This window comes from Phocoena sinus, chromosome 3 (genome assembly GCF_008692025.1).
Source record: "Phocoena sinus isolate mPhoSin1 chromosome 3, mPhoSin1.pri, whole genome shotgun sequence".
Classification (NCBI taxonomy): Eukaryota; Metazoa; Chordata; class Mammalia; order Artiodactyla; family Phocoenidae; genus Phocoena; species Phocoena sinus.
Window position 1 is genome coordinate 95,980,589 of NC_045765.1, and position 23,230 is coordinate 96,003,818.

At 35.4% G+C, this 23,230-nt stretch overlaps 1 protein-coding gene across 13 annotated transcripts in view; it reads left to right on the forward strand.

The window, feature by feature from the left end:
* TTC37 (tetratricopeptide repeat domain 37) overlaps positions 1-23,230 on the forward strand; it is an 88,831-nt gene that overhangs the window by 23,484 nt on the left and 42,117 nt on the right. For 12 of the 13 annotated variants that reach the window (XM_032625823.1, XM_032625822.1, XM_032625814.1 and 9 more), the window contains 18 exons: positions 4,883-5,023; positions 5,874-5,975; positions 6,818-6,957; positions 9,090-9,176; positions 9,268-9,371; positions 10,026-10,152; positions 10,796-10,975; positions 11,294-11,418; positions 12,344-12,597; positions 13,781-13,883; positions 16,077-16,253; positions 16,342-16,486; positions 16,650-16,728; positions 16,818-16,879; positions 16,993-17,049; positions 18,475-18,543; positions 20,602-20,676; positions 21,905-22,046. In XM_032625823.1, coding sequence (XP_032481714.1) covers positions 4,883-5,023; positions 5,874-5,975; positions 6,818-6,957; positions 9,090-9,176; positions 9,268-9,371; positions 10,026-10,152; positions 10,796-10,975; positions 11,294-11,418; positions 12,344-12,597; positions 13,781-13,883; positions 16,077-16,253; positions 16,342-16,486; positions 16,650-16,728; positions 16,818-16,879; positions 16,993-17,049; positions 18,475-18,543; positions 20,602-20,676; positions 21,905-22,046 — 2,169 coding nt within the window. The remainder of the gene's footprint in view (positions 1-4,882; positions 5,024-5,873; positions 5,976-6,817; positions 6,958-9,089; positions 9,177-9,267; positions 9,372-10,025; positions 10,153-10,795; positions 10,976-11,293; positions 11,419-12,343; positions 12,598-13,780; positions 13,884-16,076; positions 16,254-16,341; positions 16,487-16,649; positions 16,729-16,817; positions 16,880-16,992; positions 17,050-18,474; positions 18,544-20,601; positions 20,677-21,904; positions 22,047-23,230) is intronic. The other variant, XM_032625825.1, reaches the window with a different exon arrangement.

The following is a 23,230-nucleotide window of genomic DNA, read 5'->3' on the forward strand; positions in this document are numbered from 1 at the left end:
TTTTGCGGTACGCGGGCATCTCACTGTTGTGGCCTCTCCCGTTGCGGAGCACAGGCTCCGGACGCGCAGGCTCAGCGACCATGGCTCACGGGCCCAGCCACTGTGCAGCATGTGGGGATCTTCCCGGACCAGGGCAGGAACCTGTGTCCCCTGCATCGGCAGGCGGACTCTCAACCACCACGCCACCAGGGAAGCCCAGGGCTGTCTTTTTTAATCAGAGTGATTGAATTGGAACTTAGAATACAGCAATGGGAAAAGAGTAGGAAGAAATGGTTAGCAGGTATAAAAAGAAGCAATCCAGGGACGGACTGACTTCATTTAAGGGAGAAGAGGAGGAAGTGTGAGAGGGGGATAGTAGGCTTTTAGAGGAGAAAGAGAATTGCAGTATCTCTTCTGGCAGGAGAGTTTCAAGAAGAAAGGGCTAGTTAATGTTATGGACGTTGCCTTGAGGTCAAGGAGGAAGAGGCATGCTAAGAGACTTTCAGTACAGGAAGCATGCTTATGATATTTTTTTAATTAATTAATTTATTTTTGGCTGTGTTGGGTCTTCGTTGCTGTGCGTGGGCTTTCTCTAGTTGCATTGAGCGAGGGCTACTCTTTGTTGTGGTGCGCGGGCTTCTCATTGCAGTGGCTTCTCTTGTTGCAGAGCATGGGCTCTAGGTGCGCGGGCTTCAGTAGTTGTGGCTCACAGGCTCTAGAGCACAGTCTCAGTAGTTGTGGTGGACGGGCTTAGTTGCTCCGCGGCGTGTGGGATCTTCCCAGACCAGGGCTCGAACCCGTGTCCCCTGCATTGGCAGGCGGGTTCTTAACCACTGAGTCACCAGGGAAGACTTCTATGATTTTTTTTGTGTGTGGTTTTTTTGTTTGTTTGTTTTCCTCTAATAGGAAGCATAGTTCTAAGTCACCCAGTTTCTTCAACTTTTAGCATGAGACCCAGTGTGTTCCCAAGATAAGTGGACTGATTTTCTTTATTGTGTGGCCTCTGGTACTCATCCCTTCATCCCTTTTTCTGCTATTGCGAAATTCTTGGCTGTTCACCCTTTTCTCTCTGTTCCTGTTCAGCTATTCATGGTTTGTGCCATTCCCTCATTCTTGATGTGCTTACATGCTAATTGGCACAAGAAGATACACTGATGTTTCTTTTTGAGGACTGATCAAATGTTTTCTTAATAGGTACATATAAGCCTATAATGTAGATTTGTTGAGTAAATATGCCCTAGTATATCAAAAAGCCTACAAAATTATAGAAGCAATAGGCTCAACAAATAGTCTGCAGAGTTTTGCCCATAAATTCAGTACTTGACAAAATGTTTTAGTAAAGAGATAGCAAAGGGATTATCAGATTGTATAGAGAGAGTGTTGATTTTTGTGGAAAAAAAACACAAAACATTCTCAAAGAGGGTTTGGGGATGGGTATTTTGCAGAATTACAATGTCCTGGCAAAGGGAGTGGGTAGGTGGATATTTACATGTATGGTACTCCAAGGAAGACTTCTTTCCCTGCCGAAATGTTGGATGTAAGGATTTGTGGAATGGGGCAATTCAGGCTTAGGTACATTCTGAGTTGAAGCATTATTTTGGGGTGGAAGTTTAACAGTTAATGTAGGAGAGTAGGAAGCTGTGCTTAATGATTTCTTTTTTTCCTTCTTTTCATTGCTCCTTTAAGCCAAACTTTCTATGTATTAATAACTTCTGAAAATCTGTGAGGTCTCTTAAAGGCTGATCTATCCTCCCCCAGAGTACTTTAGTGCCTGCAGAATTTGCTGCCTCACAGCAGTTAATCACTGGGTTCTTTTCCACTGGGGACAAATATATTTCATTCTCTTTTGTCCTCCTTTGTATGTTGAGGCTTGAAGACTCATTTGCAAAATGACTCAGTTTATAAAGCTTCACATAACAAGTAGTGAATAGCTTTCACAGTTGTCATCTGATGAAATGTTATTTCATGCTAAATGACCTTTTTGATTTATTTTGTTTTGCTTTATTGCTGAAATGCAGGAGGATAAGAAAGCTTGTTTCTTCAAATCCAAACAGAAAAGAGTTTAAGATTTTCTGTTCCAGAAATACTAGAAAATCCAGGTGGAAATTAAAAAATGAGTACATGTTGTTTTTCTCCCGCCAAGCTAGGTTAATTTAAAAGAAAAATTCTACAGCACTGTTGGATTTCTTTGGGATGTCAGAAATAAATTAGTTATTTTAAAAAACCTCTTGCCTTTTTTTGTGATAAACTTTAGGAAACAGAATTCTTATAGGTATTACTGAGCATCTACTCTGAACCTTTTCAGAACATCTTTTATCAGCTCCAAGTCTACCTTGCCTTATTGACAAATAAAAATAATATTGACAAACTGTTCTAAAGTCACTAAATCTGGAATCTTAGACTCTTTTAAATGTTAAAAAGAGCAGATAAGTTAAATAAACACTTTTCTATTCAAAAACAATGAAGTCTATTTCCTTTCTGGTTTTATCCTCCACATTTATTTAGGTAGTATTTTCAACAAGACTTAGTATGGAGAAGAAGTGGATTGAGAGTTGAAGCTAGAATATTCCTGTCTCTTTACACAGGATCACTAGTGTTGTTATTACTGTTGATGGTTTTTGTGAACACTGTAGAGAAATCCTCTAAGTGCCACTTGGTCTTATGTAGAGAGTATGTTATCCAGGGCTAGACGTGAATATAGTCTCCTTGAATCTCTTTTTGCTTTTATAATTGTGCTCCCAGATGTTAGCAAAGGGGAATATGTTAGGAAAATTTACGTTGTTTAAAAGATTTTTGTGTTAATCCTAGACCTTTTGGAAACTATTTTCATCTGCCTATTCACACTTTGCTCACCTGTGTGCAGTTTTTAGTTACCCTAAATATGGATGATTTTTTAGAAAAGATGCATGATTGGCTTTTCTTCTTTTCATCCCAGGTGTGTTTTCTGTAATAAGGGCAGTTTTTATAGCCAAGATAGACTATCATGAATTGTGTTTCTGTGGAGTAAGAGAGAGTTTTGACTCAGTTGGATAGAAATCAAAGGTAAAATTTTAGTAGCCATTTTATTTTCTTTTTTAGAATGGTGAATGTTTTTAATTTTCCATAGTAATTCTCAGCCTTTACCTATTAATAGACTAAGCCTTTTGGGACATCAATTCATAACGGTATTTTTAAAGGATCATTACAATATTTAATGAATGGCTACATGTACAAGGTACTATACTAGTCCCTACCCTTCAGAAATTACTGTTTAGCTACAGAGGCAACAAAGGCAGGGTATGTATGTTATAAAGCTAGTAATACAGTTGGTATATGGTATTGCTAAATACTGTAGACTGGTGATTCTTAAAGTATGATCTCTGGACCAGTAGCATCAGTATCACCTGACAACTTGTTAGAAATGCAAATTCTCAGGTCTAATATCAGACCTACTGAATCAGAAACTTTGAGAGTAGGGTTCAGCATTTTTTGTTTTAACAAGTCCTCGAGGTTATTTTGATATCTAGTTTAGACAATACCGCTGGATATAAAAGGTGGGGGGAAGGCCCCAGTGGTTTGCTTTTGGAGGATATAGGGTGTATGGAACTAGGCATGTCTATTCTTGGAATTCATATTTATGGAAGCGATAGTGAGAACATATTGATGGAAGGGAAATTCTTGTCTAGAAGCAGGCTTGTGTCTTTTTTACTGGCTTATTAACCAAGATAGTATTTCTTCCAGTTTATTCTCATATTTCACCAAACAGTATTGAAGTTTTAATTCTTTAGCCATTATGAATTCTTAGGATTTTTGGTGCTGACTTGGACTTCTAAATTAATATATAAAATATTACTTAGGGATTATATACATTGTTATATATCTGGTTTTAAAAATTTTGAAATATATAAGCTAAATGGTATCATGCAAAGAATTCACCTTTGACATCTGTTACTGAAACAGTGGTTCCATATGTGGTTTGGGGCTGTTTTATAGAGATATTAAAGCATCAGGTCTCTTTTTCAGATAATTTATTTTTATTTGTTCCCCTTATTTATTGCTTCAAGTTGTAAATTACTGTCTCAATTACTTTTTAAGAATTTCAGTATGTGATTAAACAACTTATTAAAGTGGTCAGTAGTAGTTCCAGTTTATTCTCAAAACAGAAATCATATTTTCCACCTGTTTTTGTGCTTTTCTGGGAACAGGAATTCTGAGAATGATTGAGGTTGGAGAAAATGGAAATACAATATAACAGAACCTACAGTGTCTTCTAAACTAATTTTTTTTACCAAAATAAACTCAAAATGTAGGCATTGGATGATTACTACATAAGCCTAACTGTTAACTTATATAGGAGAAGAAAGTTTTGAATGTAAACTTAAGAAGAATGTGACTACGTCTTTGTTCAGGATCCTGCTGAGTAGGCTGTCTTTTGATCCTGGGCTGCTGGAAGAGTCCACTGCATCTGGCATCTTGGCTGCCGCATCTCTAGCAGCACGTTGTTGTCCAGGGAGAGAGGCTGGCAAAGATACTGTCCTTTGACAGGGATTCCTTCATCTAACAACCAAAGTTCTTATTGCTGAATAGCAAAGGGAGACCCGGTGGCACACAGCGGGCTGAGTCTTAGCCTTGTGGCAAGTAGCAGTAGGTTTCTTGCTTGAAACCCTTGAGTACGACAGCAAGTTCAGTTTACCCATACTGCTGTGTGTAAAGTGGTTTCTACTTCTGGTATTTAAGAAGAAGAAGGAACATCATTTTCTTTATGAGATGTTAATGTTTTCTACATTTGTTGGTCTATTTAAGTTTCAAATTCCTGGAATCGAGATATGGAAGTGTATGTGTAAGACAGCTCTTGGCATTTAAGTGTACAGGTTTGGGCACATATTGTTACATGTATGCTAATAACTTTTTCTTTTAATTCCAGGAAGCCTTACTGATGAGGGAGAACAGTATTGTTGTAGATTAGTGGAAATGGATTCAAAAAGTGGTCTAGGTCTCATTGGTTTAGGCATTAAAGCATTACAAGACAAAAAGTACGAAGATGCTGTTAGGAGCTTAACAGAAGGTGAGTGTTCAGTGTGCAACGTATAACATGAGGTATAGTTGTTAGCAGGCATTTATCTTTGGGCCTTTCTTTAAGGAATATATATATTTAGGATAGCAGCAAAAAAATGTACTTAAATACTCTGGAGTCTGCTTAAGTTTGAATTCCAACTCTGCCACTCACTAATTTCAAGACCTTACGAAAGTTAATTAAACTCTTTGTGTCTCAGTGTTTTCGTTTGTAAAATAAGGATACTATCTCCATGTAAAATAAGGATGCTATCTCCATGCTTAGGAGGCTTTAATTTAGTCTTATCAGGTATGACAATTCTGGATGAACTCTCTTTCATATTGAGGTCTGAATGACAAATACAAGCCTGGCAGCGGGAGGAGCATTTTAGGCCAAGAGTTGAAATAGCCTGAGGTGAGAGAAAAGCTGGTGTTCAGGGAACTCCTGATGGTTCAGCAAGATTTGAAAATAAAGTATGGGAGCAGGAGGGGACAAGAATTGAGGCTGGAAAGGGGCCTTGCAAACCTTGTTAAGAGGTTTGCATGTTATCCAAAGGGCAGCTGGGAACCAGCAGAAAGTCTTAAGTAGGGGAATTTCATAATCCCATTTGTATTTTTAGAAGTATTCTGGCCACAGTATAGAGAATGAATTGGAGTAGATGGCAAGCACTTGCATTGATCTGGGATAGATAATGGAGGTCTGAACTGAAGTGGTGGGCCATGGAATCAATGTGACTTTGTGACTGACTAGATATGGACTACAAGGGAGCGGGGAGGAGTCTGATTTGGGGAGTGGATTGTGGTGCCATTCCTCTCAGTCATAATGGAAACCTTGGATTTTGTGATTACTGTTATCCTTTTAGGGTTAAAGGAAAGCCCTCTCTGCACAGCTGGATGGTATCATCTGGCAGAAGCCCAAGTCAGAATGCATAAACCTAAGGAAGCTGTTCTTTCATGCAATCAAGGTATTCTTGACATCTTCCAGGGTGGCCAACGCTGTTTCTTTTCATCTTAAAGGAGAATGATAATGGTGCTTTATTTTGTATTTTAAGTTACCAACTAATTTAAATTTCATTGAGGAGGTTAAAAAAAAAAAAAACCACACCAAGTCTGTGTGCATGTCTACTACTATATTTTTAAACCAGCAATGAGTATTTATCAAGTTTCCTACATTTGGAATTTTGACAAAGTCAGTTTAAGCTTGTGTGGTGATGCTCTGTCTTTGTAACAGGGAAGCTTCTTGTGTGACCTGTGACCTTCACTCTAACGTAGATTCTTGATTCCTTCAATGTAGGTAATGGACAAGGAGAGGTATCTTAGAGCCTATCTGCATGTGCTCACGTAGGTCAGGTGTGGGGTAAGAAATCAGAGAAATGATGCACTGCTCTTGGCCTGGCTGGTGACCTTGCCTCTGCAGTTGGGAAACAGTTTACCTTGGTTCATCCTAATTCAGCTTCTTTTCCCTTCCATTATCCTTAATGTGCTATTTTTGTGACAGATGCTTTGGCTAAGGGTTAACCTCTATTATGTAGCAGATATAGACAGCCATTGTTGTGTTTCAGGATGTTCAGTTTTATTATACGTTACGTGAAGATGGAGGTTTTAAATTTTGATCTGTTCTGTTTCAAATTCAGATATTTTCATAAAGAGTTCAGGGAAGAATTTATATTTAGCTTTGAATTATTCTTCATGTATATTGTTTTGACAGTTTATCTATATCTACAATTTGTTATATGTTACCCTTAAAAAGAAAAAACAAAGTGAAGTGATATGATTGTCTTCATTCAGATGTCTTTAATTTTGTCAGCTCTGAAGAACATAGATAATCTTGGTGTGTCTGGTGGCAATCTTCATCAGAAGAATCTTTGTCTTCATTTGAAAGCAGAGGCTTTGATTAAACTCTCAGATTATGAATCTTCAGAGGAAGCGATTCGTACTCTTGATCAGGTAGTCTTATTGCATTTTTCCCTTCACCTTATTTAGTTTTCGGTCAACCAGGCATCAACCACTCTTTGCTTACCACAAATATTTACTTACAAAAATTTTGTGTTAGAGGTATGAATTCACCACCTCTGCACTTTTTGGAAACTCCTAAAGTTATTTGTTTGCCTCTTGGTTAAGTACTTACAATGTTCTTCATATGATGCAATTTCATTCTTTAGTTCTTGCTCTTATTCTCCTTTTCTCTTTTTGCCCTCTTGGGTTATCAATACTTGATTATTATTAATTTGGTATTCTAAATTTTTCTCTCCAGAAAATATTTCATAGATTATTGACAAGAATTATTAAGGACACTTGTAGCTTCATGGTAGAGAATGTTGCTTGTTTTATTCAACTTAAAAAACACTCTGAGAAAGATTGATATTTAAGAAGGAAACTGATTTCTTACTGTTTTTGATTCAAGCAGTTTGAAATTTCCTAGCAAAAACTAATAAATTATGAATTATAACAACATGGTGCCTTTAACAATATAAAGATATTTTTCAGATAAAGGCTATTTTTGGTATGAAATTAAAATTATATCACTCAGTATATTGCAGAGCTGAATTTTTATAAAAAATCATTGTTTTTTATGTTTCAAAAGGCTTTGCATTTCATAGTTTTTCTTTAAAATTAGAACAGTTGTCAGGATCCTTCAAGAACAGATATCTTATTTTCTTGTTTTCTCTCAATACTTGCCTTCCACCAATAGTGTGTTTTGGGTGAATGCTTTGGAGAGGTCTTTCCATACTCTTTTTTTTTTTTTTACAAAAAAACAAAAACCAAATGAAAAGTTCCTTGAAGAACTGGTAGAATCCAAGTCTGAGAAAGAAAATGTACAAGATGAGCCCAGGACACCTTATAATGCTAGAAACCAATGAAACCATAAAAGGCTATTAGAATTATGTCAGAAGTGCTCAGGAACTAGCATGAATTGATTTTTACTGGCTAAAGAGGGGATGGTTTGAGCAGTAGTAACTGCAGTGGATTAAAGCACATCATTTAAGTTTAAATCCATGTGTTAATGACGATACCAAAAAAAATCAACAAGTCATCCTCAGTATAGTGAATCTTTGAAGGATGCTAAGGAACCAATTGGAAAAAATCGAAGTATTTATCCTATGTTTCCTTTATGAACTGTTCCTCAGAATGATCAAACAGATAGAGGAGGGGAAATTTCTCTTTGTTGAAGTATGCCATCGAATAAGGAAAGAAGGAATGATAGAATTAGGAAATCACCATTTTGCGGTCCATAATGAATTAATAGATCTAGGCATTGAGGATCAATGGCTGCTTAGCATTACAAGAAAAAAAGACAACTAGACATAACCAGGTGCAAGTACACATGAGGTATTCTTGCCAGAACATCAAACCTGAATCAGATCGAAGGTCTAGACCTACTAATTTATAGAAGATACAGGGGACCAGGGAACATGTCAATACCATGACAATACAATCATCAAGAGCCAGACTCTGAGAAACTGTGAAAGTGGCCCATATTTTTCAACAGTTAAATTTTAAGGGAGAAAAAGAAGGATGGAAGGGAATCCTATGGATTAAAAGAGACTTAAGAGATATATCAGCCAGTTGAAATGTATGTACCTTATTTGGATTTTGATTAAAACAAATTCTTTAAATATTTTATGAGACAACTGATAAATTTGAACACTGGTTAAATATTTGATGATGTTAAGGATGTATTGTTGGTTTTGTTTATAATGGTAGTATGATTATATTATTAAAAATAAACGTATTTTTTAGATACAGATACTAAACTATCAGATGAAAAGCTATAATTTCTGGGGTAATCTAAGCAGGAGTGTGGTGAAATGGGTGGAGGTATAGATGAGAAAAGATTGGCTTTGAGCTAATAATTTTGCAACTAGATGATTAGTACATGTGGGTTCATTATGCTGTTCTCTAATTTTTTTAATGTATTTGAAATTTTCTTTAATAAGATTGCAAAGAATGGAAGTGTTAATAGTGATAGAAATCAGGACCTCTAAGTCTTTATACCATGGTCATTCTTTAGTTAAAGCAAAACATTGCTGCATTGTGTTGTAGGAGATTTATAGCAATTCTTTACAATTATTTCCTAGGTTTCTGATGCAAATAATATCCCAGGACTTTTGGTTCTCAAAGGCTTGGCCTATCTGAACAAAGGCTCATTAGATGAAGCTTCAAAGGTTGGTGTTTTCATTTAAACTGAGGGTTTTTTTTTTTAAGTTAAAAGTTATTTTTATCTGGATATGGAATTGATAGATATATATTTTATAGATTATGGAAGACCTTCTCTCTTCTTACCCTGACCTAGCTGAAGCTCATGCCCTGGAGGCTTTGATTCATTTTACCAAAAAGGACTATCTACAAGCAGAAAAATGGTAAGGATGTATTTAGATTGCTCATAAACCTAGTCCTATCTTAATTTAATATTTCTTGAAAAATTCAAAATGAATGGGTTTGATAAAGATCTAGTTTTGCATAAATTTGATCTTTGTAAGCCTTAGTTTTTTTTTTTATTTTTTGCGGTACGCGGGCCTCTCACTGTTGTGGCCTCTCCCGTTGCGGAGCACAGGCTCTGGATGCGCAGGCTCAGCGGCCATGGCCCACGGGCCCAGCCGCTCTGCGGCATGTGGGATCCTCCCTCACCGGGGCACGAACCCGTGTCCCCTGCATCGGCAGGCAGACTTTCAACCACTGCGCCACCAGGGAAGCCCCAAGCCTTAGTATTTTTAAGAAATGTATTTAGCATGTAGCACAGTAACTATAGAAAATTTCATGATGGGTTTGAAATCTCATTAGCTGATCATAATGTTCAGTAAGCATGTATAATGTTTGGTTTTAAGTTTGGTTTCCTCTTCTAATCATTTTTTTTTCTCATGATCTATATCCTAAAGTAATGACTTGCTTCTAATTTACCATCCTTGAATAAGTCAAACTTTGATTGTTCCAACTAGGTGTCTCCTATTTTTTTTTTTTAATCTATCTATCTATCTATTTATCTGAATATTCCTTTCTTCCCTTTTGTGACTTAGTTTTCAGCTAGCTCTTGAGAAAGATGCTGAAGTTGCTGAATATCATTACCAACTTGGGTTAACATATTGGTCTATGGGTGAAGAAACAAGAAAAGATAAAACAAAGGCTCTTACCCATTTTCTAAAGGTAACATATGCTATTTAGTTCTTAGTTGAAATGGATTCATTATGAAATCAAATCTAATAATCACATAAGTTAGGTACTTAAAATTACCCTTTACTGATTTTTTTTTTTGTGTTTCATCCCTCACACATAAGGTTTTGTGAGAATGTTGTATGGGTTTTGAAGGAGAAAATTAAATCATAAAAATGTAAAAGTTACTAATTTAAGAAACACGTGTTATAGAAAATGAGACATAAGTACCTTTGGAAAACAATACTGTTTTTGGGTAATTTCCACTGTACTTTTATTGGCATGTGAGTCTTATATACTTCTACGTGTTTAACTTCTTATATTTTAGATGTGTAACAGCTAGAAGTTTTACATTCCTATCTTGACTCATAGAAACAGATTGATGAAATAATAACTCTAATTTCACATTTCTTTTAGCAGAGAAATAGTATTTTTATATTTGTTTTCTGTAACTGGTGATGGCCAGTTTTCATGTCTGCTTTAAATCTTACGTTAAAGGATGTTTTGGTATATTTTTGTATATTTAATTTTTAATTAATTATTAATTCTTTAATCTGTGTATTTATCTTTTGTGTTTTTAAAGGGACCCATCCAAACAAACTTTAATATTATGTTATTATCAATTTTTATTTTTCAGGCTGCCAAACTGGATACATACATGGGCAAAGTTTTCTGCTATTTAGGTCATTATTACAGGGATGTAGTAGGAGATAGAAACAGAGCCCGTGGATGTTACAGGAAAGCTTTTGAATTAGATGACACTGATGCTGAATCTGGAGCTGCAGCAGTTGACTTAAGTGTAGAGCTTGAAGAGATGGTATGTCTAATAATTTAAACACTTTTGTCTTTTTTTTTATCCTGAGTATAGAAATATTTTTATATGTGTACTTGAAAGTTATTTTTTAATTTTTATTTGTAGATGCTATAGAAATATTTCTGCCACTGCTTATAGAGTAAATATTTTTTAATTGGCAGATATTAAATTACTTAATGTTGAAAGTGTGGTTCAGTATATACCAGTGTAAGTTTAAAAAATCAAAAGTGGTAAATGAAAATATATCTGTTTACTTTACATAAGTGTTCAGTATTTTTATAATATTTAATATCTCTAACACTAGTCGTTTCTTCTTATTAGGAAACTGCCTTAGCTATCCTAACAACAGTCACTCAAAAGGCAAGTGCTGGAGCGGCAAAATGGGCCTGGCTTAGGCGAGGACTATACTATTTAAAAGCTGGTCAACATTCTCAAGCAGTGGCTGAGTAAGGCACCTTTCTATATTTAACCTCTGATAGACAGCCTAATGGTTCCTTAAATTAAACTCCATTTATATCCAAAATGAACTTATAAGTTGCCTCATACCAGGCTGTATTTCGAGGGAAGAAATAGCAAAATTTATTTATGGTTCATTGGTTCTTACTATCTGCACGGCACTGGAATTACAAAATTGCATTAACTGATGTCCTTGTGTTAAGGAGAGAGCCGTCCAGGGAAGTGAAGTCTTAATAGTATCATGTATATAGCACGTTCTCAATAGAAATTTAAGGAATGATAAAAAGCCAAGGTTAATATCTTTGTTGTTCTCCCACTGACAAGCATTGTTTTGGGGAAGGGGAGACACTGGCAGCTTGAAGGGCATTTGGAGCAGCTCATTTTTAGTAGTTTGGTTTGAACCATGTAAAGAAAATACGTTTGAGTGAAAGTTGTTCTGATTTATGTTAATACCTAGAATACAGGCATTAAAATTTTTTTCATGGGTTTGGAATCTGTTCAGAAATTTAAAGCATGCCTGTTGTTCCTATTTTTCAACTCTCTTGTTTTGGTAGGAGGCTTGGTGGGGGCTTATAGACTGTGATGAGGCATATTGAGATATATACCTATTCTGGTAGGATAGGAAACTGGAGTTCTCCTACATAGTCCAGGGAAATAAATTTTGGTGAGCATTTCTTCAAAAATTTATTTTGTTTTTTTATTCATTCTAAAATTACAATAAAATTTCTTAGTATGAAAAAACCCATGTCATAAAAGGAACAGGTATACTTGCTTTAAATAAATATGGTTTTTCACTTTTATCCATAGGAGGAACCATGGATATGTGTGATTCAGTTAAATTATTTTGTATTTTTCTTTCAGATATGGAAGTAGTTCTATTACTTTTAGTTCTCTTACTCTTTCTTGAAATTTTAGTTTACAGGCAGCATTGAGGGCAGACCCAAAGGACTTCAATTGTTGGGAGTCATTAGGAGAGGCATATTTAAGCAGAGGTGGCTATACAACAGCTTTGAAATCCTTCACAAAAGCCAGTGAGCTGAACCCCGAATCCACATACAGTGTGTTTAAGGTTGCAGCAATACAGCAAATCCTAGGCAAATATAAAGAGGCGGTAGCTCAATACCAGCTGATCATTAAAAAGAAAGAAGATTATGTGCCTGCTTTGAAAGGTAATTTCTCTTTAATAGCTCCTTTGTCTTTTGTGATACTGAAGTATAAAATCCTTGAGTAAATTTCTAAATGTATCGAGTAACTTGAAAAGGACTTCTTTAGTCAACAGCAAGTGTCCGGTATGAACCGTTTATAATATAGCTTGTTATATAGATTTGAATATAGAAAGATGAAATTTTGTTTCATAACAGTTAATAAATAGTAATATGATAGAGATTTAGCTTTTAGATAAATAGTATGATAGCTGTGGGATCTAAAAACGGATCTCTAAAACAAGAATTTCCCTGCTCTTATATTTTGATAATTAATTCACTATATTCTCAGAATATCTTAATACCTTTTAGTTACTTTGTAAATTACAGAATCTCATTTTTAAACTTCTTGAACTTTAGAGGCAACTTGCATTGTTTTGTAATTATCTAAATTAATTTTAGTTCCTTTATAGATACCTGTTCCTTCTTAACAAATTATTTTCGGTGATTTAAAGTAAAACACCACCATCCATATTTAATTAATTTTTTAATGATTACTTCTAACCATTAACAAAAACCTGGAGCTCATTATATTTGCTTCCCTCCTTTTCCTTTTCCTTTTTAAAGAAACAGTGGGGGGTTTAATTCAGAAATAGTGTGTGTTTTAAGTGACATGTAACTTAGGCCTTGAAGCCCTTTTTAAAAAATTTTTTTATAAAACTCCCTGACAGAAGAAGAACTCACATTTATTACATGTTTACTGGCCACTTTAGGAAATTGCTGTTTCATTTAATTTTGATAGTATAGTTTGCTACATAGTTTTGAATATAAAGAGGTCAAATCTTGTTTCACAACAACCTAATAAATAGTAATATGATAGCAAGTAGCATCATATTAGATATTATTAGGTAATATCCCCATTTTCAAAGCTAAGATTTTAAGAGGTAAGTAATTTGCCCAAAATCAAGGAAATTCTTAGGTTCCATAGATAGTTTTTATCTTTTAGTACATGTTTACTCCAGCAGAACCCGGCCATTTGAATTCTTTAATAAATGCATCAAGACCATGCTTAAAGATAACTTTTATAAAATACCATTAAGTTTTGTTTTCTGGAAAGTGGCTGTAATATAGCACCAATGAATTTATTTGATGTTCATTCTCAGTGTTTCTTTTACATAATTTTAACAACTACAAACTTACCTGATTTTAGGTTTGGGTGAATGCCATCTCATGATGGCAAAAGCAGCTCTAGTTGATTATCTTGATGGAAAAGCTGTAGACTACATAGAGAAAGCACTGGAATATTTTACTCGGTTAGTATCATTATTTATAAGTCTATTTTCTTAGTATTATATAATAAAGCCAATTTTAGGAAATCATGCTTTGTTTATCCTGTTAGCTATAGCAATCATTATTCAGAATCTCAAACATAAAAGAGTAACAGACTAGTCAGTTAATTCTGTAACATACATATTGTATTAATTTTGCACTGGGGAACAGATACAATTTCTTGCTTTTAGCAGCTGACATGCTGGAAGCATAGAGAAGGATGGGAAGGAAGAAGCAGTGAGCTAGTGGAGCAGCAGCTTGGGTACCACGTGTTATTGTTCTCTTTCAGGAGACCTAGAGATGCAAGTATCTCTAATTGGAACTGATTGGAAAATGGGGCTTCAGGTGCACAATAGGCTTTACATTCAGTGATCAGGGCCCATTTTAGACTAATTAGTAGGGCTGAAGGTGAAGGGAGATGAGCAATCTGATTGCTCCTGGAGAGAATCTGTGTAGGAAAAGAAGTGATGTCAAATAACAAGAAATAAATCAGAAAGATTTCAGTAAATCTGGTTATTTTATAGAACTAAATTCATTAGTTAGGTAGAAGTGTTATTTGTGATAGATGACTAAAAAGTACTCAAGTTAGACAGAGAATTAAATTTTTTTGCTCTTAAACATCTTTCTTGTGCTTCACTTCCTTTCTTTCCCTACTTGCCCTCTCCTGTGTGTCGTGTTGATTTGCTTGCTCTAGAATTGCTTTGCTTTGAACATGAACCAAATCTGAAATGAAAACTTCATTCTTTTCTCCCACTGATTTTTATTGCTACTTTTCAAGTCTTACGTAATACATATAGCTCTTTGCAAAGAGGAAGGTGTTGTGAAGAGGGGTGTAATTTGTTTGAACTAGTATTTAAGGGTAAATGTGAACATTTGAGTGATGATACTTCAGCTACAAATACTGCCTTTCTGAGTCTGGGGAATTTTGTTCTGGATAACACTCACAACTAATTATGAGGAGGTATACAAAACTTTTAAAGTGATATCCCCACATTTATATTTACTTTACTTCTAGACTTAAAGTTCACACTACCACAGTTCTAGTGTAAGGGTGATAGAAGTTATTTCACTTTACAGATATTTTATTTTTTATTGAACTTAAAAGGAGATAAGAGTTTAGGTTGCTAAAGTTGCCAGTGTTTTCTTTTCTGTTTTCCTCTCTGTTTTCTTCTTTCATGCTGTCGAGTTTAGAAATTACACTAAGATATTTAGGCAAAAGAGCTACAAATAGTGTCCTTCCTCCTGATCCTCACAGTGGGCTTTCAGTGATGACTGCAGTAATTAATCTTGTTTCTCAGGAAGACATTGAAAAATGATTTTTGGCTGGACTCCATGAGTAGAAAAGGCTATGAAAAATGTTCCATCTGCTTGCCCATCTGCCAGCAACATAGCTGTTTGTGATAGCTGATTATCGAGACTTAGCTTAATTGAGAAATTGCTGTGTTTTATTTGTAAGATTTTGAGAAGAGAAAAGTGAAGAGAAATGAATAACTGAGATTTTCTCATTCTAAAAAGAAGTGCCCTTTATCACCATAATTAATATTTTTATTTACTTTTTGAGCTTGTCCACTGAGTCTTTCTTGCTTCAATAAATACGGTTTTTCACATTCTCATATTTAGATTTTTGGTATTCTTGATCTCAGAGAGTAAAAATCCTTTGGACTACCAAATATATTTTATATTTACTAGTCCTTTTTTTTTTTTAATATGTGAGGGAAGATCTGCAAGCAAAACCTAAGTTTATAATAATCAACTATGAGACAGTTACCAACTTTACTGCTTTGCTTTTTGTTTAAATAGACAAACACAAAAAGCATAGTTTAAAAAATTCGGTATTAAAGGTAAATTGGTCCTGGAAAATTTATTGATTTATTTATGTGATTTCTGCTGCTTCTAAGAAAAATGATAAAGAGCACCAAAGAAATGTTTGCAAAGTTTCTGTCACTTAAAACCGTCAATTCCTTCTCCTTCCCCTCTTCCTTTCTTCATAATAAGGAGGTGATAAGATATAAGATGGCTAGAAGGAATTCAGTAAAGCATTTACTGCATTTAGCTAAAGAACTAAATCAAAATTGTGTGTATACTTTTTCTGTTTTAATTGTATGTAGTAGTGAGGGAGATAAACGCCATACATTTTGGAAATAATTTGTAAGAATCACACTGTTTCTTTTTTTTAGGGCTCTGCAGCATCGAGCTGATGTGTCTTGCCTTTGGAAGCTAGTTGGGGATGCTTGTACCAGTCTGTATGCTGTCTCACTATCTAAAGTGAATGTTAGTGTCTTAGGAGTCCTCCTAGGTCAGAAAGAAGGAAAACAAGTATTAAAGAAAAATGAGCTCCTCCATCTGGGCGGAAGGTAATTTACAAAGATTGCCAGTGGATGACATTCAAATCGAATTAGAACATCATAACACAATATAACATTCACTTTTATATTTCTATAGGTGTTATGGTCGTGCATTAAAACTGATGTCTACATCTAACACGTGGTGTGATCTTGGAATTAATTATTATCGCCAAGCACAACATCTAGCAGAAACAGGCAGCAAGTCGAATGATCTGCCGGAGCTATTGGAGAAATCTTTGCATGTATGGTTTTGGGAAATTTTTCATAAACTTTTTGAAAAACTAAGGGCTTTTCTGAAAGATGCTTTTGATAAAGTAAATTCTGTAGTGTTTTCACATAAAACCACACTTACCTTGATATAAATGCTGATATTCTGAGAAAAATTTATCTACTTTTACTTTTCAGTGTCTGAAAAAGGCTGTGAGACTTGACAGTAATAATCACTTATACTGGAATGCTCTTGGTGTAGTTTCATGTTACAGTGGTAAGAAATGAGTAACACTTCAATATTTTTAGAAGATTGCCTGTTTTCAGGCAGTAAAGTTCAGTTTTATCGAAATCTGTATTTTTCAGGTATTAGAAATTATGCCCTTGCTCAGCACTGTTTCATCAAATCAATCCAATCAGAACAAATTGTGAGTGTTACGTGTCTCTGTCTATGCAAAATAACTTCAAAATTTAGTGTTAATGATTTTCTGAGACTGCTGTGTAGACAAGGGATCTAATTTTGTTTATGTGTGTTTTTTAGAATGCTGTTGCATGGACAAACTTGGGAGTGTTGTACCTTGCAAATGAAAAGATTGAGGTACATATATTGTCTGTTTTGTCCTATTAAAAGTAAAGAACATTTTCTATATATGTCCTCTTCGTAATACCTTAACTTGTTGTGGAGAAATACTTTGCACATTGTTATCTATCCAGCATGCTCTCTAATATGCTAGATCATTGATAGCATTCACTTTATTATATTGAATAATGAATGTGTAAGATTTCCGTTTTCATGTCACAAGAAGTTTCTGGTTTTATAATTATGTTGTTTTTTTCATTTGGAGGTTAAAATAATTCCGTTATGAATTATTTGGTTTTTTTTTTTTTTTACCTTTACACATTAAGAGGAGTCCCATGTAGGCTGTGTTGGGGGTGGGATGATGAAGTAAGGACATTTATTAGTACTCTCTAGAAACTTAAATTTAACCTTTGCTTGGTAATTTAGATTTGGCTTTAGCAGATATCAATCCCTTTACATGCCACGGTGTAAATTGTCATACTTGAAGAGTTGTATATAGAGAATTGGAACTACAGTAATGGGGAGCATGTTTATAGGTCATGTTTGGAAGTTTCCACACATCTATATATAATAGCACATCTGTATGTACTGTTTTGTGTTTCAGCCAGTATATTGAATATCATCCTTTTAAAATAGCTTCAGTGGTATTCTCAGGGATACATGAAGTCACTGCAGAGATTGCTTTAGAAGATTGTAAATAGAATGAAGAAAAATATTAATTTGGATCTTAAAATATGTGAAAATATTTTTTAAAAATTTAAACAAAGATAAGTCTTAGTTAATAAGCTACAAATGTGGTTTTATGGTAGTGTGGTGCAGTTGTTGCCCATGAGCTTACTTTCTTATGAGAAAAAGACTGTTTCCTGCCACACATAGGTAGATTATTGGGAAAACAATACAAAGCAGCATATAATAAGTTATTCTTTGTAGCAGAAAAAAAAGCATATGATTTAAAGTGTCCAAGTGGGGTAACTTGAAAGTTTCCTAACTGTTTAGCTCAGATTTATGTTGACCACTCCTTTCGCCCAGTAGCAGGTCTCAGACCTCACTGGTTGGTAGTTTTTATCTTCCCAGTTGAGCTCCAAGAGAGGGGAATAGATTCAGTCTTCTCTAATTATTTCCATCAGACCTGTGGCTTAGCAAATAGGTGGGTAATTGGTTCAAAGTTCTGCAGGCTATGAGGTAGACACCTACAGTGCCCTTTCATTGAGGACCAGAATCCCTAAGCCTGTAGAGAAATCTGTTGAATCCGGGACTCTTTCATGACTATATTTAAGACATAGTTGTAAGCATTGCCAATTGTGCTTAAACAGTGAAGTTTTAGGTTCATTTGTATTTATGTTTTCAAGTCTGGCTTTTCTTATTCTCTTATGCTTTTTAAATATAAGTGCTTTAATATAAAGTTTATAAAATGGCTTGTTATTTTTTGCCTTTTTTTCCTAGCAAGCTCATGAAGCTTTCAAAATGGCTCAATCCCTTGATCCATCTTATTTAATGTGCTGGATTGGACAAGTAAGATATATAACATATAGTTATTAATAATCTGTTTTATAACTAACATGTTAATAGAAAGTGGTATAAATAACGTGTCAATATAAACAACACTGATAATAATGATAGCATTTGAGGGCTTTGTGCCAGGTGCTGTGCTAGGCTCTTTGTGTGTGGAAGTTGAAGCTAAAAGATCCTAAGTATCATGCCCAAGGTTGTACAGCTTGTAATGATTAAGCTTTGATTTGAGGGGCTTTGAACACCATAATTCTGCCATTATTATTCTTAAAAAATAAACCTAGAACTCTGTTAACATACATTTATCAAAAAATGAACATTTACAAAGATCATTTTGATTATGTTTTCTCATTTTCTGTAAAATCTTCATATTTGATTTGGTACTTGTTTATGAGTGCCCCCCTGCCCCTAGCAAAGTTTAGATTTTTGTACTGCCAAATAGGAATCAGGTTACTAGTCTGAGTCTGTCACTTACTAATTGTTTTACCTTAACATATCACTTCTGGATTTCATTTTTCTTACCTGAAAAAGAAGGGGATTGGCCTGAGTGGGCTCCAAGGTCTTGTCTAGTTGAGAAGTTGTAATAAATTAGTAAGTGGTTGATTGTTTCAGTTCAGAGACTAGTGGGAGCATCACCCCTATTAGAAAATCATTAATCAGGGATTAGATATCTTCTTTTATACTTTGACTCTTGGGTCTGATTCTAGTTAATCGGTGAAACATGCAGAGTTAGGAAAGGCAAACTCCTGTTGCCATTAGCTGTGGTAGCATCTGGGAGCAGTGGCATTACTACACTAATCTCTATGTAAGGTTTTGGACCCAGGGGGCCTGAGCATTTGCATTGCTAACTGCTCCCAGCTGAGGACGATGCTGGTGGTCCAGGGCCTTCACTTTGACTAACACTGCTGTAGGTCAGTAGGTTTGAGATGCTCATCAGAGTTACTTAAGTATTTTTTTTCTTATTTATTTATATTTTACATTTTATTTATGTTTGGCTGCATTGGGTCTTCATTGCTGCACGTGGGCTTTCTCTAGTTGCGGCAAGTGGGGGCTACTCTTCGTTGCGGTGCGTGGGCTTCTTATTGCAGTGGCTTCTCTCGTTGCAGAGCGTGGGCTTCAGTAGTTGTGGCATGCGGATTCAGTAGTTGTAGCTCGTGGGCTGTGGAGTGCAGGCTCAGTATTTGTGGCGCACGGGCTTAGTTGCTCCGTGGCTTGTGGGATCTTCCCGGACCAGGGCTCGAACCCTGCAATGTCCCCTGCATTGGCAGGCAGATTCTTAATGGTGGCACAGATTCTTAACCACTGTGCCACCAGGGAAGTCCCTTTTCTTATTTTTAAATTATTTCTGTTCTTAAAAATAATTTATTTCAGGAGGTAATTAGTAGATTTAATTAAAATGGTAACAATAGAGTACGGCTTAATATTAATTTCTTAATTAGTAATGTATGATAACTAAAAAAATACCCCTGCTTTCTTATAAAAGATAGATGAGCTTGAAAGTAATTTTAACTATCACATAATCTATAAAGTCAGTGGCATAGATATAATATTTAAAATCCTGAGGCAGTTTTAAAAAATAAACATGATGAGACTCTACCCAGATCTATGGAAGCTAGATTTCTAGGGGAGAGGATCTCTTTTTTAAAAGCTTTCCAGTTGAATCTGAGGGGACCCTGTGATTAACAACTCTAATCCAGACAAATACCAGTATGAATAGATGGGGGGGAGGGAAGGGAGAAGGTAGCATAGCTTTATCAGTGTTCTGAGGAATTTTACGTGGATTATTTCACTAACTCCCTGGTTGCAAATGGAGTTCTGCAAGCATCTATCAGCTTAAGGGCTAATTTAACAAGTCATTCTGGTCCTCTGATCTATGGGAATACGGTAGCCAAGATTGAAAAAGAAGTTAACTTTGCTTTTAAGCACAGCTAGTAAACCTTTGGTTCCTCCAAAGAGTTTCATTTATTATTATTATTGTTAGTAGGAGTAGTGGTAGTAGTAATAGTAGTAGTAGTAGTAGTCCTTTGAAACACATTAAGAGCCTCCTTTTTCCTTTTATAGGCTCTAATTGCAGAGACAGTTGGAAGTTATGACACCATGGATCTCTTCAGGCACACTACAGAACTCAGTATGCACGTAAGAATTTGAGCATTCTTCAGGATTCATTAATGAATAAAGTACTGTCCTTCTTGAGAAATTGAATACATAGTGGTATCAGATGTTAATGATAGCAGTTGTCCCTACTCTTCATTCTTTCTTAAAAAACAGATTAAACTGTCATTAAAGAGCTGATGAAGAAATGACATTGGGATTCAATAGATGAAGTAGTCATGTAGAATAGAAGCTGAGACTCTAAAAAAAAAACCACCATCAACAGATGAATGGATAAAGAAGATGTGGCACATACATACAATGGAATATTACTCAGCCATAAAAAGAGACAAAATTGAGTTATCTGTAGTGAGGTGGATGGACCTAGAGTCTGTCATACAGAGTGAAGTAAGTCAGAAAGAGAAAAACAAATACCATATGCCAGTACATACATATGGAATCTAAAAAAAAAAAGGTTCTGGAGAACCTAGGGGCAGGACAGGAATAAAGACACGGATGTAGAGAATGGACTTGAGGACATGGGGAGGGGGAATGGTAAGCTGAGAGGAAGTGAGAAAGTGGCATTGACATATAAACACTACCAAATGTAAAATAGATAGCTAGTGGGAAGCAGCCGCATAACACAGGGAGATCACCTCATGCTTTGTGACCACCTGGAGGGGTGGGATAGGGAGGGTGGGAGGGAGACGCGAGAGGGAGGGGATATGGGGATATATGTGTACTTATAGCTGATTTAGTTTGTTATACAGCAGCAACTAACACAACAATGTAAAGCAATTATACTCCAATAAGGATGTTAAAAAAACAAACAGACTGGTACGTCCATACCTACGGAATGCTAAGCAATAAAAAGGAGTTAACTATTAATACAAAAAAAATGAGATAAATACTAGACTTGGTTGACATTTCTCGATTATTTATGAAAGTGTTTTAGAATTCTTTTGATTGGTAATTATTTGTTTGACCTATGGAAATGATGCTGAGAAGAAGCAAACCAACCCATCAGGAGGGGCTCTGTTTTTTCCCCTGTGTTTATCCTGCTTGATTCTTCTACTTAGGTTTGAAGCAAGTGATTTAAATATGTTCTTAGCTGTGTTGTATCATAGTGACCCTTTATTTAAAGGCACTTACCAGTTGACTTAGAAGACTAAGATGTGATATTTACTGTATTGAAGTACATTGTTTCATTTCTTAATTTTTCTTGGAAGATTTATTATCCTGTGTCTACTTGTTAACTTTGGCCTTTTTACAGACGGAGGGAGCAATAGGTTATGCGTATTGGGTCTGTACAACATTGCAAGATAAAAGCAACAGAGACACGGAGCTGTACCAGTACAACATCCTCCAGATGAATGCAATTCCAGCAGCACAAGTGGTTTTGAGTAAATACACAGGTAAGGCACCTGTTATACAATGGCAAGATATATGAATAATTGTTGAGATAATTTAAAGAATTTAAATTAATTAAATTTAAAATTAATTCCAAATTAAATATTAGCTCCTTAAGACATGAATTTGCCCTTTCCCCCCCACGGCCAAGTATTCTGCTTTTTAAACTTTACCAAAGATTTTTGAAGAGTGCTGAAAATTGTTATTACCTATTGATTCAAGGTAGAAGTGATTTCCATGTAGTAGGAAGCATTTTGGAGCCTAATGGTCCTGAGTTGCTGCTGTTCTAGCTCTGCTGTTTACTTTCTCTGCAGTCTTAGGCCAAGTATTTTACTTGCCTTAATTAATCTTGGGAAGTAGAGATAATGATACTGAGGTTGCAGAGATGTGAGAATTCAATGAGGTAATATGCTTTAAGTTCCAAACCCAGTGCCTTTAACGTCCCACTTTAACACCTAATCTTTCTTCAACATACTGGAAAAATATGTTTAGGCTTAGGAAAAGGACAGAATGGTGAAATTTAATTAACCATCTATTATAACAACTTTCTTCCTTAATAAAACTAACATTGGGTTTAGTCTCAGCTCCACCACTTAGTAGACATGATGAAACCTTGGGCTTATTACCAAATTGAATTTTAGTTTTCCTACCTATTATACAAGAGTGAAAGTGTCTATTGATTAGGGTTTAATGAGATGATAGATATAAAATGTTATGCAGAGTACCTGGCATATCCTAGATGCTCAAGAAATGTTAGTTTCACTAGCATCTTATTTATCCCTCGACAAAATTCTAATAAAGAAGCAAGGCGTTTAAGCAGTAATATTGACAGTTGAATAATATGAAGAATCAGATAAACTGAAAAGCAGAAGAGAAAATGCCTCATCACTGTAATATGCAGGATGGTAATACTCTTCCTGCATTGAGCCTGGGGCACTTGAGTAGAAGGCAGTTCATTTATAAACATCAGCACTTCGGGACATTAAAATGTTATGCAGTGTGCCCAAATGAATGACTCTAATGAATACCTAGAACCTCTGAGAAAGTGTATGATCAGAAATTTTATTGATAGGTTTCCTTACAGAATGGGAAACATTTGTGAAGGGTTTACATAAAAAGGTAAATTTTTAGCCGTCTGCAAAATTCAGATACCTAGAACAACAAACAGTCTCTGACAGTTATAAATAGC